The 17,254-nt window shown below is 48.0% G+C and overlaps 1 protein-coding gene across 1 annotated transcript in view; it reads right to left on the bottom strand.

Annotated features, from left to right (window-relative positions):
* TTC39C (tetratricopeptide repeat domain 39C) overlaps positions 1–17,050 on the bottom strand; it is a 79,055-nt gene extending 62,005 nt beyond the window's left edge. The window contains exon 1 of the mRNA XM_040984804.1: positions 16,890–17,050. Within this exon, the coding sequence (XP_040840738.1) occupies positions 16,890–17,050 (161 nt within the window). The remainder of the gene's footprint in view (positions 1–16,889) is intronic.
* Between the last annotated feature and the right edge of the window lie 204 nt (positions 17,051–17,254).

Raw genomic sequence — 17,254 nt, 5'->3', positions numbered from 1 at the left:
TAGGAGATGAGAAAAGTGGTAGATGGATGCTGGTGACAGCTACACAAGACAAAGCATTCAATGTCCATGAACATCTAAAAATGGTCACAGTGGTGAACTGTATTTTGCATATATACTCCCGCAACCAAAAACATAATCTTAGAACTCAGACTTTTATTTATAAGCAAATAGGGAAATGAAAAAGTTAACAGGATATTTATTCAGTGGATATAATTTAAAACACTAGAAACATGAAAGGGTTTCTTTTTCACAAAAGACTTATAACAAATAGTTTGGACAGAGCTTCAATTTTCTGTGACTTTATTTGTTATACACAATGAGTATATCTCTACCATGCTTTGAATTGTGGTCAGTGCTCAATAGTCTAGCCTCTGTGTTTCCAACATTGGAAAATCTCTCCAAAAGTTTAACTTAAATTGTTTAGGTCAATGTCACTTCCTCTTGGACGCCTTCATCTTCTGTCCTTACAAGCACTTTCCTCATGTTCGTTACTAAACTCATTTTCACAAAATGCCTGTGGCTGCATCAGTTACAGTCTCTGGAATAGTGCCAACATTTCCAGGTTAATTATTCCTCCAATTCATACTTGATTCAAACCTCACTTTCATCATGATCCCTTTTTTCCTTTTTGCCCTTCATCTTTGTTGGCCTGTTCCCTCTTACAATTTTCCAATTTTGTAATTTTACAGAGTATTTATTTCTTTTTTTTTTTTTTTTTAAGATTTATTTTTATTATTTTTTCATTGGAAAGGCGGATATACAGAGAGAGGAGAGACAGAGAGGTAGATCTTCCGTCCGATGATTCACTCCCCAAGTGGGCGCAACGGGCCGATACTATGCCGATCCGAAGCCAGGAGCCTCTTCCGGGTCTCGCCAGGAGCCTCTTCCGGGTCTCCCACGCAGGTGCGGGGTCCCAAAGCTTTGGGCCGTCCTCGACTGCTTTCCCAGGCCACAGGCAGGGAGCTGGAAGGGAAGCGGGGCTGCCGGGATTAGAACCGGTGCCCATATGGGATCCCGGGCGTGCAAGGCGAGGACCTTTAACCACTTGCGCCACCGCGCCGGGCCCCAGAGTATTTATTTCTATGAATATGTATTTACCATGGGAGTATCCCAGGAGACAAGAAAGACGGTAGTAGCTAGGGGTTAAAAAGGAAAAGATGTGCAGTTCAGCGCAAGATAAGGCCTTGGAATGGTGCAAATGGACAAAGTGCTGATGCTTTACACGAAGGTTAATACGGACTCCCAAGGGTCAACTCCCAAACCACTGTCAACTATAAGCTGTTTTATTGTTCCATTTTTACATAAACCACCACATATGAGTTTCCTCAAAATGTTTACGAAAGAATGGAACTAAAGAAAATGTTTACTTGATGCAAAAAAAAGTTTTAATGATCATTTCAAAGACAGTTACAGAGAGAGAGAGTCTTTCACCTACTGGTTCACTCTCCAAATGGCTGGCCAAAGCTGAAACCAGGACCCGGAGCTTCCTGTGGGTCTCCCACAGGGATGACGGGAGCCCAGTCACTTGGATCAGCTTTTGTTGCCTTCCCATGTTCATTAGGCATAGAGCTGAAAGGGAAGTGGGGTATGCCAGAGACACAGGCAGCAGCCAAACCTGTGGAACCACACCAGTCACACAAAAAGATTTTTGAAATCCATACATAATTTTAAAGATGTAATAAGATTTTAAAGATGAAATAAATAATCATTTTAAAGATGAAATAAATACACTTTCCATATTTTTTGATGATGACTTTTTGAAAATGCAAGGACCATGAATTTACTTTATATCATGAGCTTAGCTGGCGTTGAACGGTCACAGCCTCGAAAGAACACAATAAGAGGATTATAAGCAGAAAAAAGAGTAAGGTCACAGTCCAAGGGCAAAACTATGCTAGATGAGTTGTCACTGGATAGATACACCAAGGGTTGTGGCCTTGATGCTAGGAGCAGTGGGAGGCCATGTTAGTTCCCTGTGGCTGCTCTTAAGGTACCCACCACTGGGTGCCTTAAAATGATAGCAGTGTATTCTTTCGCAGTGCTGGGGCCAGAAAGGCAAAAGTGCTGGCTGGGCTATGCCTGCTTCTCTGCAGCCTGTGGGGAAAACCCCTTCCTTGCCTTCTACATCCCACAATCTCATAGGCCAGTGCCTTGCAACCTGTCTTCCTCTGCTCGGTTTTCCTGTTGCCTTCTCCCCTGTGTGTGAAAATCTTCCTCTTCCTCCCTTTTCTGAGGATACATGTGATTGCAATCAGCTCACAAGACCAAGACAAACACGCACACCCATAACCAGGGGGGTTACCTACCCACTTCAAAATCCTTAATCTGAGTGCATCTGCCAAGTTAGCAGTGGATGGGCTCAACAGACACTTGGGAGCTAAACTGGCAGGCACAGAGGAGAGTTAAAAGGAGGTGCCAGGAGATCCTTTTAGGCTGAGTGTGTAAAGCCCAGTTGTAAGAGGTGCCGTGAGCCGAGCTGGAGAGCACTGGAATCATACAGGATGACAGGCTCAGAAGTAACAACTGAACGGTGCCCATGCTAGCTAGATCCACATCACACTATTTAGTCTAATAAGAGAGTTTTTTTTTGGAGACAGCAGTTTCAAGAGCATACACTCCGGCCAGGGGTAGACCTTTTCTTCATCCTTTTAACTGGGGCTCAGGACAGTCTAGCTCTGTCACATGCAACGTGATAATGATATCAATGCTTATCCACTGGGCTGAGAGAAATGGCATCTGAGAGGAGATGCACAGGACACAAGGACTCATGAACAGAAAGCACTTATTACCCACCGGATCCCGGATCCCCATTCAGCGTCATTCTCTGTGCAGGAGTCATTCCAGCTAAGATCAAGAGCCTGTTGACAGGCTCCTAGCTTTGTTTCAGTTCCTCTCCAGCCTTCCTTCCCTCCCACTCATATACTATCAAACCCTGAAGGTCACTTACAGCAACTGACCTATTTTGAAATGAACCCTTCAGCTTCAGCTTCAACTTCTTTTTCCTTCATTTGCCACTAATGTGTATCAAATATCTTCCTTCCTCTTCAGCATTAGCTCCTTCTCTATCTTGAGTCGCACAAACAGATAAGCATCTCAATCACTGCTTTTGGCACCTGGAGATGGCACTGAGAAGCAACCGGGGAACACTCGAGATGGCATTTCATCACCTAATGAAAAAGCCCTTCACGGAGGACTCTTAAGTAGTACAATGGATCAGGATGTTTTCATTATTTTCTCATCCTTGTTCTAATAAATTCCTTTGTGACGCAGCAATCATCTGCAAACGGCATCAATAGTTTGGGGATTAAGCACACTCCTGCTTGCACAGCAATTCAACCACACTGATTGCAGACCATCACTTAGGTCTTTAGGATGCTCTATTTTTCCATTACAAGGTGTTTCAGAACGAAGCTCTAGGCACTAACTTCTTCATAAATTTCAGTAACTAGTTTTAAAAAAACAAACAAACAAACCCAGAGCATCCTAGAGGTGGTCATTATGCTCCAGGCCATCTCCATCTTCCTTTGGTTTTGGCAGAGCACAGGCAAAGAAGTTCCCTCAGAGTTCCCCTCACTATTGTTGGGTATCTTAACATACAGTTTTAACTGCCGAGAGCTCCTTGATGAGCTTTTGTTTCTTCTTAGAACCCAACATTTTTTTCAATCCAGAGAAAATCTCCCAATTTCCACTTCTCCTCAATTACCCGCTCACAGGCCCAGCCCAGATCCTAAACACGACACAATGACGAAAGAAATTGCACTAGCAATTTCTCCAGAATAAAACATTTCTAAGAATTTTGCCACAGAAAGTTCCAACACTTGGCTAAATTATTCACCCCCTCCCTTCCTTTTCCTTTTTCCTGTGCTATTTCAAGAATAATAATTTATTTTTGAGAGCTTTTATTTATTTACTTGAAAAGCAGAGTTCAGGGGGCGGGAGGGGGCAGCAAGAAAGAGAGAGAGAGGGAGAAAGAAAAAGATCTCCCATCTGTTGGTTTACTCCTCAAATGGCTACAACGCCCAGTGTTGAGACAGGCTCAAGTCAGGAGCCAGAAGCTTCTTTCAGGTCTCCCATGCAGCTCCAGGGGCCCAAGCACTTGGGCCATCTTTTGCAGCTTTCCCAGGTACCTTAGGATGGAGCTGGGTCGGAAGTGGAGCAGTCAGGATTTGAATGGGCATTCACACAGGATGTGGGTGTGGCAGGTAGCATCTTTACATACAATGCCACCATGGAGGACCCAGGAAGAGTAATTTCTGGCTCAGTTAATACATTTTGATCATTCTTCCAAGTAATGTATGTCTCATCAACCATCAACACAGAAATAACCAGACAGCGTTTGGATCCACACGGTTGATAGCTGAAGCAACCGGCATTCCATGTCTTTCAAAAGATTCTGAGGATCAGTGCAGTAGCATTGCCAGCTGATCCCCTGCCTATGGCACTGGCATCACATATGGGCACTGGTTCCTGTCCCAGCTGTTTCACTTCTGATTCAGCTCCCTGATGATGGCCTGGGGAAGTGGCAGAGGATGGCCAAGGTCTTGGACCCTGGACCCACATGAAAGACTTAGAAGCGACTACTGGCTCCCAGCTTTGGACCAACCTAGTCCTGGTCATTGAGGCTATTTGGGGAGTGAACCAATAGATAGAAGATATCTTCATCTCTGCTTCCCTCTGTGTGTGTGCGTGTCAGAGTAACTCTTTCAAGCAAAATATATACATCTCAAAAAAATTCTGAGCAATTAAACTGATGTAAACCTGGGTAAGATGTGGAACAAAGTCAGAAGTTCAATTATGCAAAGAACTAAAGGACTAGAAAAGCTGGTCTTGGGATCATTCAAGAGACACGTCAGACAAGCAGGCAGCTGATGAATTCAACATGCTTCTATCGCAGACCTAAATAAAGAAGTCTAGCAAGATTTGCAAGACACAAAGCTATCAAGTTCTTTCTTGTTTCAGAGCTGACAACACAGAACTTGCCATTTTGCAATTCACTGCTCCAAATGAGAGGCGGCAAAAACACTCAGGACCTGGGCTGGGCGGTGACTCATCCTAGGGGGAACAATCTTAAAGAGGCCCACCAGCACGGCTTTCAGTTTAATCCCACCACTTCTTTGTTCAATTTTGTCATGTCACAAATTCAATTTGGATGAAAAACATCATTTCTCTCTCTCCATTTTAAAAGCAGCAAAGATTGTGATAGAGATATAAGGATATAATCATTTACAAATTTGTTTCTCTTTGGAAGCTAGTTCATGCATGAATAATTTATATGAATTAAAGTAGAGAGAAGGGCTACGGGGATGAGGTGGAAAGCGCAATTTCAAAGCAAAAGACACTTATCAACATGACCAAATGGCCTCAGGGGAGAGTGTGGCAAGTGCCACCCACATGCAAGCACTGGCAAGCGAAAGCACCTTGGCCAGTGCCATCAAGCCCCACCCAGCAAGGAAAATTCTGGCGCAACCCAGCCTGCAAGAGCAGGTTGCGTTCACAAGTATTATGGGATGCAGCTACTGTCCTTGCTAAGGCTGGGATCAGGGAAAGCTCTGTAACAAACCGTGTGGACCTTTTGTTTCTACTAAGAAGTTACCAAAAAAAGTCCTTGGTGTTACCCCTCATCATGTAGAGGACTAACTTTCAAGTGATGTTTCAGTGGCTAAATTCTTGCCTTGCACACACCAGGATCCCACACGCAGACTGGTTCACGTCCCAGCTGCTCCACTTGCCATCCAGCTCCCTGCTTGTGGCCTGGGAAAGCAATCGAGGACAGCCCAAAGTCTTGGGACCCTGCATCTGCATGGGAGACCCAGAAGAAGGTCCTGGCTCCTGGCTTCACATCAGCTCAGCTGCAGCCATTGCAGTTACTTAGGGTGTGAATCATTGGACAGAAGAACTTTTCTCTGCCTCTCCTCTCTGTAAATCTGCCTTTCCAATAAAAATAAACCAATAAAAAAAACTCACTTCTGTGGTGGTCCCTTGGGCTGTATTTCTTCAGGATAATTTACATCCTCATTCTTGAGGATTTGTACCTTTAAAAGAATTTTTAAAACACTGCTTTGGTGTGCACAATCCACTTCCCAGGAAGGATGCAGGCCAGTATACAGTCTGAACTTCAAAGTCAGGAAAACCTGAGTGCTGCTAGGGCCAGGAAAGCAAGACCTGGGGAATAAAGTCTCTCTGATGCCAGAGGGACATAAGTCCCACAGGCTAGCGCTTGCACTGCAAAGACAGATGGGAAGGGCCCTCACTGTTTCTCCAGCCCTGCGGCGAGAGACAACAGAGGGTGACAATACTGTCATCCCTTCAGGAGCCCTCTGGACTTGAGAAGCAATGTGTGTGTGAGGGGGAAAGCTGCTTTTGAGCACCCAGAAACCTGTGGGGCCCAGCCTGGGCTCTTCAGTCTGCAGGGACCTCCTCCCGGGCTTCAGCCTAGCCCGTGTGCTGACAGACGCATCCAAGGCCACCTACGCCCTCTTTCAGCAACACCAGGGCCAGCCTGGACGCCTCTCCCCTTCCCGTAGCCTGACTTGGCTAACAGAAAGTCGTCACCCCCAGGGATCCAGCTACTGAGCCTACACCTAAACTTCCTAGGTCTGAGCTCAGAGTTTCTCAGCAGAGGTGTTTTGAAAAACTATGGGGGGCCCGGCGCAGTGGCACAAGTGGTTAAGGTCCTCGCCTTGCACGCCTGGGATCCCATATGGGCACAGGTTCTAATCCCGGCAGCCCCGCTTCCCTTCCAGCTCCCTGCCTGTGGCCTGGGAAGGCAGTCGAGGACAGCCCAAAGCTTTGGGACCCTGCACCCGCGTGGGAGACCGGAAGAGGCTCCTGGCTTCGGATTGGCATAGCATCGGCCGTTGCGCTCACTTGGGGAGTGAATCATTGGACGGAAGATCTTCCTCTCTGTCTCTCCTTTCTGTATATCCGCCTTTCCAATAAAAAAAAATAATAATAATAAAAATAAATCTTTAAAAAAAAGAAAACCTATGGGGCCTTTTGTGAGTGATATGGCAAATGTATATAATGGGCCCAGGCAGCAAGGCATCCTGCAGTGTGAGCCACCTTCTAGTACACTGTCTCCCATGCTATGCCACTCTGAAACATCTGAAATTCACATGAATAAAGAACCAGTCATTACTCATTTCTAGAACCTATCTCCATTCACCCATAAAACACAATGTCCTCTGATGGCTACAGGGAGTTAGTTCCAAGCGCCACAGGAAGTACCAAGATTCTGAAATGCTCAAGTGCCTGATGAGAAATGGCATAGTATGTGCATGGCATCCACACAAATCCTCCTGTATACTTGAACTCACCTCCAGGTATCTTACAGCACCTAACACAACACTCGTATCTCACTCCATTCACGGGGATTCAGTAAAGTACTCAGAGGTGCGGCAAATTCAAGTTTTGCTTCCCAGGGCTTTATAGAACTTCGTTTTTGCTTTAAAGATCTCTTTTGATGTGAAAGGTAGAGTGAAAGAGAGGATACAGAAAGGCCTTTCATTCACTGATTCACTCCCCAAATGGCCTCAGTGGCCAGAGCTACGCCAATCTGAAGCCAGGAGATTCCCAGGTCTCCTTCACAGATGCAGGGTCCCAAGGTCCCAAAGACTTGAGCCATCCTCCACTGCTTTCCCAGGCCACAAGCAGGGAGCTGAATCAGAAGTGGAGCAAAGCAACAGGGACCCAAATCAGCACCCACGGCATGCTGGCACTGGCATGTAGAGGCGTAGTCTACTATCCCAAGGTGCCAGCCCCATAGAATTTTTTCAGAGTATTTTGACCCATTATTGGTTGAATCTACAGATGTGGAGAGAAATGGCTGTATTCCTTACAGAGTTTAAATATCTACTTTATCAGGATTTTTTCACAAGTGGAAGAAAATCATGTCACCAAAAAGTAAACACTGCCTGTGGATATGAACTGCCAAGCACGATGCCAATCTGCTTCTGTAGCTATCACATGCTGATATTCAACAGGGACGCAAAAGGCTCCTGGTAATATGCTTCATAACTGTTGAACATATGAAATATTGGATACCAATGAATTTAATCAATACATGTATAGCATTACTGGCATCCAATAATCTTAAGAATTTATAACATATTGAAGTTTATATCATGAATATTATATATTGGTTGTGATTCTTTCTCTTGTTTTTAAGATTTACTTATTTGAAAGGCAGTATGCACAAAACAGAGGGAGATGGAGAGAAAGATATCTTCCATCTGCTGCTTCACTCTCCAAGTAACCACGACAGCCAGAGCTGGGCCAGGCCAAAGCCATGGACTGTGAATTCCACCGGGGTCTCTCTCCACATGGATGGCAGGGGTCCTTGGGCCACCTTTTGTTGCCTTCCCAGGTGTAACAGCAGGGAGCTGGGTTAATAGCTGAACTGGCTTCCCAAAATGAGATGTAGGCACTCCAAATGATGGCATAAGCCAGTGCATGACAACCTCCTGTTGTATCTTCTGGTGAGGCTGGCAGAGTATTTGCATTTTATACCCATGCGTGCACTCCACGATGAATTTTCACTTCGCTTTTATAATACAATTTGGCCATTCCATTCATTGCATGTGTCAATAGGTTATTCCACCCACTCTCTTCATTGAAGGATCAGGTAACTTACAAATTCACTGTTACCTACAGAGAGTACTGGGGGATCTGACACAGTGCAGAGCTGCCTCGCTAGGAAGCACCACTTCCCTGTTCTCCCAGGTTCTTCCTGAACCCGGGACTCTTGGGGCCTGACAGTTACATCTGTGCCTTCTCATGCCAGGGCACATGGCAGCACCAACAGCCAGGGGGCCGCCTGGGAGAGAAATGACGGATGAAAGCTCTTGAGAGAGGAAAGCCTGCTGGTTTCCTGTTTGTGGGAGGACTGAACTCAGCTCAGTAGGACAGCTGTGGTCCCCAGAGCTACCCTGCCCAGGCCAGGGCCCTACCGAACTGGAAGACCATGGCAAAGCCCAGTTGTGTTCTGTGGTAACCCTGGTTCTACCAACCCCTCTACTTAGCCAAGCAGCCTGGGGCACCCAGAAAGAAAAAGGTTGCTAGAACTGGATGAGGAGCTCCTTAGCTGCTGCTGAGAAACTAGAGCATCCCCTGAGGGCCTCTCTGGAGCATCCCAAATTGGGTCAAGAGACATCCCTATGGTGTCAGCCAGGGAGGGGACAATGAGCAGACAGGACTTGCAGGGTTCTTATGGGCAACACCTGCTGCCTGGCAAATAAAAGGGAGGAGCCCTGCTTTATAACACATGTTGGTCCCCACACAATCCCAGCAACCTGAGGAAGGCGGGGAAGGCAGGGAAGGCCTGGAAAGCAAGCCCAGGCATTGCTGTGTTCAGAGCCTTTCTCCTCTCTTAGGCAGGCTGCACAAAGGCTCAGCTGGGAGGATTCTCACAACTCACTGGATGACACACAATTCTCCACACAGCATGAGAGAGGAGGCAGTATGAAGAGCAGCGAGGGAAGAGGGGAGCAAATGCCAGGCCCAAGGGCTGGGCCTTAGGTTAACCAAAGGCTGGCAGCAACCTGTGGTCTAAGACTGGAGAAGAGGGCGGCCTATTCCCTGAGGGTGGAGCTGTCTGACGACTTCAGAGGTGGCCTCCGGGTGGCAGGGGGTGGTGTGCCCACTGATACAGGAGTTATGTCAGCAGTGTAAATGCCTTTCTCTGTCAAAGACCAGTGACAGAGCCAGGAGGGCCAATACCTGCTGCCAGGCCTGAGGCTAAAAGGAGACACCCAGAGCTGGTGAGGTAGCATGGTAGGGGGCAGGAGGGGAGAGCAGGCAAGGGAAGGCCAGCTGTGGGGAGCCTGGCACTTAGCAAGCCCTGGCTGGCAGCTTGGTTGGACATGGATGATGGGGTGGGGGACAAGCCACCCCAACCAGGGACTTCACTATCTTCCAGCTCTGGACAGGAGGAAGGGCATAAGCAGCTCATGTGAGGAGTGTCTGAATGCAAACAGGAGGTAAGCAACACCTGTTGCAGCACAGCCATGCGCTCCCCCTTACCCCACACCCAGCAGTCACTCAACCGGGAGCACAGATGTCAACCGAGACAGACACTTCCTACTCTCCAGTTTCTGTTGTGTAACTTACAGCCTTCCTGTAAGGCAGGGAACTGCTACCTGCTCTCTGGTACGTGACTCCTGTGTTCTGAAATTCTTAAGCAAGTAACAAGACATGAGGAAAGCAAGCTTAGCAAGCACAGGCAAAGCACGGGGCCACCTGCCCACCATCTTTATTCAAGAAAAGCCCTGTCTCCATCTCCACATTGATCTCAGGGAGTCCAACTCTATACTTTGCACAGCAACTTTCTGAATAACTTGATATAAAAATGCCTAGCCAACAGACACTTGTCAAGAACTGGAATGCATTATCCTCAAGGCTCAGCTCAGTTTGAATCCAAACTGGACCAAATTGTAGGCGTATGCATGGATTTAGGGTGCTGGCAATGTGGAAAGGGCTGAAACAGGCAGAGCCAGCCCCCTTACCCAGGACCCCCAGTGGATGGCAAAAACTGCAAATGTCTCTAAATCCTACATATACCAGGATTCTGCCCCACCCATTATATACATAACTAAGAAAAAGCTTCATTTCCAACTCAGCCACAGTATGACGTGAACAATAGTAGCTAGGGATGAAGCAGAGCAACTATAATATACTTTAGAAAGATGTATACATTGCTTATCTCTGAAATGTTCCATTTAACATTTTCAGGCCACAGCTGCCTGCAGGTTAGTGACATCATGCAAAGCCACGCTGCAGGGAAGGGGCGGGGAGGGGCTGCTCTCTAGGACAGAACATTCTGTCTAGGAGAGACCCTCCTCCCGACAAAACCCCATCCTGGTCCAAGGCATGGAGTAGTACAGGACGTGATTCTGAAACAACAGGTCAATTCATCTCTCCCACACGGTCCCTTGCTTCCCTGCTTCTCCCACATGTGCTCTCCGTGAGCCTTTTTCAGTATCAGCTTTTCTTGAAAGTCCCCACTGTTGCTGAGTACGTAGGCGTACGTTCCCTGGCAAAGGAGACTGGGAGCAAAAAGGGTTATTCTGGGAGCCACAGCAGCCTGTGTGAATCCCGGAATACCACATGTATTCAGGGGGTCTTCAAATGGTTTCACACAACTAGAACACAAAGTGCTGCTCCCTGTCTTGCCCCCTCTTTGTTTTTACCCTTATCAGAACTCCCCCGGCCAGGGATGCTCATGAACACCTTAGGAGAAGCCACCTGTGAGCAGAGCAGACACGACTCCAAGCAAAGAGATTCTTTCAGGGTTTACATCTCAAACTCCACGAAAGTACATACAAACACACATGCCAGCAGAGGTATTCTGCTTTCCTAATTACTTCCTCTGAACTCTCCCAGCACTCCACAGGCAGCTGCGTTTTTCAAAGAACCTCAATTAAGCCAGATGAATCTTTAATGAGTATTTAATTGGGACTTTTTCCAATAGTGTGATGGATGGAAGGGGGGAAAAAGATGAGCTTTTTCACAAACACAACACTGAACTGAGCAGGGTGGAGAATGGCAACGGATGAGTTGCCAGTTGCTCTGGCTGTTTCCTTCAACCGTTTCTGCTTTTGTTGTTTCTCCCTGCCTTGCATTTCTGTGTCACAGACTCACTCCCCTGAGGACACGTGCAGGGATAGCTCCTGTCTGAGCAGCCCGAGTATCCAGAAACAAGAGTGCCTTGCAGGTGCCCATCAGTGCTGTTCTCTGGAGTCTGGAGGCTCAGAGAACTTGCTGCCCCAGTGCTTCTCACACACGCCTGTAAGTCTTCCCAGAAAAGCCCCTGGGCTGAACCAAGCTTTTTTGTTTCTTGGCTTTCATTTTGTTTTTTGCAAAAGGCTAGGGAGTAGGCATGTGAGGCTTTCAGACCCTCTGCTTGACGAGAATAACTCTTTTTTGAATTTGCAGTGCAAAAGTAGCCAATGAATCAGGCTGTGTTCCAATAAAACTTTATTTACAAAAAACAGGTAGCGGGCCAAATTTGGTCCATAAGCCAAGGTTTGCCAACCACTGAGATAACAATGAACTATTCCTATGGGAGTCCTGGCCCCATAGTCAACACACTCACCAAATCTCATGTCTTTGTCATGTGCCATGAACTGCAGCAATTTAGGACCCACAGATTCATACACACCACCGTGAACTTCTCTGGTTCTTCATCTTTAATATGCTTTTGCCATTTTAGAATTTAAAATGGATCTCCAACTATATGCTAATTCTATCTCCAGGACATATGCATTACCATGCATACTGTTACCACGGCACATTCAGAATAAAAACCATTATATGATGATTTGACACTACCTAAATACAACATTATGATGATACAGGAAGCCAGGGACTCTTAGGTACTGGCAGGAGCAGTGACTGCAGGTGTCAAGACAGAGCAGGAGACAGGACAGAGGCCTCCAGTGGAAGAAGGGAGCCTAAACATAAGGACTACAGAAGTAGCAAAGGAAAGATCTGTTGCGCCAGCAGCCCCTCACAGCTCTGTGACTTCCCCTCTCCTTCCAGTCCCTTGGTTTGAGCAACATCTCAAAGAGCCAAAGAGAGAAAAGATGGTGACGTTAGGGCCCAGAGGCCCCCAAGCAGGCAGGAGTTCATTACAGCTGTGATGGCCATGCTGTGGACCAGGCTCACGGGGAAAAGTGAGTTGGCCAGACACTGGGTGGCAATGTATCAATAAAACAGCACTGACTCATAAGCAGAATAGGCCAGGCAGTGGGGAGAAAGAAACAGCAGGTGCAGAATGAGCCGTCGGATGTGCAAGTCCAGTCACCCCAACTCACAGACCTGACCCCTCTTCTCCCAGTGCCCTTTCATGGTGCCAGGCAGGTTGCTCACCTGTCGCCTCCAGGACATCTCACATTCTCCTTCCTCCTGCCCCTGCTCCTCCCAGCTCCTACCCACACACCTGACTGGGATGTGCCCGACTTGACACTCAGACACCATTACCACTGCAAAACAGGCCTCTGCCACATGCTTCTACCTCCCTACCCCTGCCAACCTTATCCACTAAAATTCAGTCCCTGCTGTGTGTGCATAACCCATGGTGTATTTTACTGTGTGCATGAGGAGCCAAGGGTCACAACCTGTGTGTGTGTGTGTTCTGCTGGATTAGAACATTGAGCCCAAAGACCAAGATCAGGAGTTCGAGTTCAGGTAGCAGATATCACGAATTTGCAAATGTATACCCTTGGACTCAAAAGGCCCCAAAGGAGCACACATCTATCCGGTATTTGGGGAAATATCTCCTTGATGGGGCAGCCTGTCACTGCATTATTGCTACCATCATGACAGAGGTAGAGGCCAGAAAAGTCCTCTACTGTGCTGACATTTCCAATTCTAACATGTGCAATATCTGAACTACGGAATCAGATTTCCCACTCAGAATGACCTTCATGTAAACCATTCCTACTTCTGCTCATACAGTCTGCTTCTATAAAGCAACCATTTCTCATAAGGCAGTTAGCGATGGAATTTTAAAACTTTAAATTTTTATTTGGTCAAAAGGCAGAGAGGCAGAAAAACAGAGAGAGAGAAAGAGAGAGAGAGAATTGTTCTAGCCACTAGTTCACTTAACAAATGCCTATAACAGCAGGGTCTGGGCCAGGCCAAAGCCAAGATCAGGGGACTCAATTCAGGTCTCCCACTTGGGTACCAAGAACCTTAATTCCTTGAGCCATCACCACTGTTGCCCAGGTTCTGCATTAGTAAAATGCTAGAGTCAGGAGCCAGTGTAAGAGACTGAACTTTGGGCACAGCTATGTGGGACAGAAGCATCTGAACCACTAGGCTAAATGTCAGCTCCCTTTGATCAATCCTGTATCATCCTGCCTTTGAGATGCAGCAGGAGAAGATGTCCTTCAAGCTTTAACAAAATGAAACTGTTAACGCCAGAAACAAAGTATGTGCCTGTAACAAAGGGGCAGCCGAAAGTTTACCAGGAAGAGAAGACCAACACCATCTGGTCAAACCCTTTGCTGCAGATAAACTGGGCCAGAGGGCTTGCACAGACACTGGTCACCTGCTGAACCGGGCAGCAGGCCATGCAATGCTGGGACAGGAAGGGAAGTCCTCCGATACACAGTAGAATTTTAACTTAAGGATCTTTAACTTTGTAACTGACACATTAAAAACTCCACATCTCTGTGATTCAGTGCATGAATACCTTGTATAACTTTCAATAAGGGCAAACATACCTATTTCCTTAAATATTCATCATGCCCTTTGTGGTACAAACATGCAAAATCCTCTTATTTGCTTTTTTAAATACAACACATTACTATTATTATTAGCCACCTTACTGTGCAGTAACTTAGTGTGCCTCTCTAACTCCTACCCAACAGAGGACTTGTCACTCCTCCTAACTACAATTTTGTACTTGTCAATCATGCTGGCCACCCTCTAACTGTTTCAACCCAATGTGGCCACCATTCTACTCTCACTTAAATCTTTCAGCTGGAATATAGAAAGTGACCTGCAAGTCACCTGCAAACTCTGCAGTCGAGATGAGAGCAAAGGATTAGACAGGAAGGCTAATGTGCTTAATAGCACAAAAGCTAGCAGGTATGTAGTGAGGGCTCACCCTGGGGCACACACCTCACGTTGGAGCTCTTCATCCCAACAGCCACGCCATGGGGGTCAGATCTGCTACTCCTCTCAGCAAAGAAACAAACTTTGAGAAGCCCAAGTGAGCAGCTACAAAAGTGCAATACTGGGATTGGAACCCTCGTAGCTGGAGTTGGAGTGAGGCTTTTGGCCACCCCTCTGCACACCTGTGCTTTAGCAGAGAGTAGAACCACACTTGGCAAAGAGGGAAGACTAAGTGACTTTCTATACCACAAACTAAACAGTTGGAGTGAGGGAAGGCTAGTAGGGTAATGCCATCACCCTCTACCACCCTTCCTATCACTCAGGAAAATAAAGTCACAAGGCAGACAACACAAAGTAACACATTTCATGAAGGAGGCAGAACAGGCAAGTTGAGAGTGCCTGATTTAGAAGCGGAGTGCTGCATCTCAGAATCTCAGCTCCTCCCTGTGGGACTGTCAGGAGCAGCTACACCCCCCCGCCGTGAACAGTGAGAACATATAAGGAAATCTGTCTGGCACTGTGCTTGGCAGAGAACAGGTACCACAGCATTTTTTTCCCTCCCTTCCTTATCTCCAGTTCCCATTCCCAAACACAAGCACTTCGCTCCAGCTCCCAGCCATAAACAGTAAAGCCTGTCTGGACACCTCCATCACGTCCCTGCAACACAGGCTCACTCACAAAACACCTGTAAGATGACGTAGGTCCCTGATGAGGCTGCTGTGGCCCAGCCCTGCCTCCTGTGCACTGCACACCACTGGGGGACAGGCGGCAAAGGTTTCTTACTTTGAACAGAAAGGCAACCACAGGGTAGCAGTTTAAATGTGCTACAGTTGCAGTGAAGGAGCTGAGAGTGGGGAGTGGAGAGGACCATTAAAATAAATGTCTCAGAAGATTTCAAAACCAGATAGATTGCAATTCGCTTGGCCAACTCTCAGCAACTAATCAGTGATGGAAATCTTCAGGTCTCCAGCCACCCAACTTTCTTAGGACACAAAACTGCAGGTCCAAAGTCAGAGCCCGGTACACAAGACATTCTAAAGGCTAAAAAAATTCCAGAAGATTAAAAAAAAAAAAAAAAGACCCACTACAGAAGAGTCCATGAGATAAACAAAGCTTTTAAAGCTTCCATCAACAATAGGCTTTAAGGAAATTCCAGCCTGACCTGGGAGCTTGCACGCTTGAAAAATAAAACACCTTGTAAAGCCAAGTTTTTCTTTACAGCCCCCAACGGGGAGGGGCAAGAGGTGTGGGGAAGCTCATTTAAAAGTCAAATCGCTTGCTTGAGTGAGAAGTGCCCTGCTGGGCCAGGAAGCCTGTGGGAGCTGGGCTGAGCAGAAAGCGCCCTCCAGTGAGATGTGAAAACCCCAGGCGTCAGCACCTCAGTGTCATTTCCCTGCTAACTGCGCTCCCACACCAACTGCACATGGGCGCTGGCACTCCAGCCAAACTCCAGAGGCTGCGTCGCCGCAGCGCCTCCTCCGCAGCCCTTTGCGTTGTCAACCCGCCAAGGGCAAATCGCGAACTTGTGCGTTACAATGAGAAAGAGAATGATGACTCTGGTCCCCAAAAGGATAAGGCTCCTCCCATATCTACAAAAGAAACTACCAGGTTTTAGTTCTTTTGTATCTTTTTAAAGAGAGAGAGAAAAAAACCAACAGAACACATATATGTTCCCTTTCACATTTACGTATTTTTTAAAGCCCCCCCCCCCTTCCTTCTCTCTGGAAGTTAGAGGAATTCTGAATAAACACGCTTACTTGGGAGATAGCACGATTTGGAAGAATGAGTTTTTAGAGCAGAGTTGGGCTGAGGTGGTGAAATTCTTGCACGACCAGGCACTTAAATGCATGTCTGTTCCCAAACAATGCAAGCGCCTGGAGCGCACCATGACGCGAAAGCAACGCGAGGCGCCAGGCACGGCATGCTGAGTTCGTGTGTGCTCCGCGGTACAAAGGGTGCCCCGCAGCGCGTGAGCTCGAGTGGCCGCCCCGCCAAATCCCGGGCTCGCCGCAGCGTCGGAGGGTTAACGGGCCCGGGCAGCGGTAGCCAAAGGGGTCCCAGCCCGGGAGAGGGCGAGGCTGGGACAAAAAGTGCAGCGATGCTGCAGGGGAGTGCTGCGAGTCCCGGGGAGCGAGAACACAGCGGAGAGAGGGTGGGCTGGAGAGGGAAGAAAGGCACCGGCTCAGGGCCGAGGGACAGCTGGCCGGGGCCTTGGGGTGCGGAGTCGCAGGTGGAAGCGCGCGAGCGGACGGTAGGGGCGCGCGGGTCACCTGTATTGTTTGAAAAGCTGGTCCGATTCCCTGAAGCCGTTGTTGAGCAGCATGTTGATGCCGGCCAGGGCCAGCTCGGCGTCCTGCAGGGGCGCCGACTCCTCCGTGGCCGAGTCTGCGTCGTCCCGCCGCCGCGGCCGCTGCTGCTCGGAGCCGGCCATGGGGCGCGAGGCCCAGCGCTGTCGCTGGGGCGAGGTCGGCCAGCGGCTGCTGCGGCCCCGCGCGCGCGCGCCCGGAGCCCGGCTGCACCTGCCCCAGCCGAGCGCAGCGGGCGGCGGGGGCGGGGAGGGGCGCGAAGGGAGGAGCCGGGCAGGGCTGCGGCGCGGCGGGGGATTACTCAGCAGCCGTCCGTCCGCCGCCCTCGC

Source organism: Ochotona curzoniae, unplaced genomic scaffold (assembly GCF_017591425.1).
Source record: "Ochotona curzoniae isolate NIBS_2020 unplaced genomic scaffold, NIBS_Ocur_1.0 contig_43, whole genome shotgun sequence".
NCBI classification, from domain to species: Eukaryota; Metazoa; Chordata; class Mammalia; order Lagomorpha; family Ochotonidae; genus Ochotona; species Ochotona curzoniae.
Note: the sequence above shows the minus strand (reverse complement) of the source record. Positions and strands in the feature narration are given on the sequence as shown.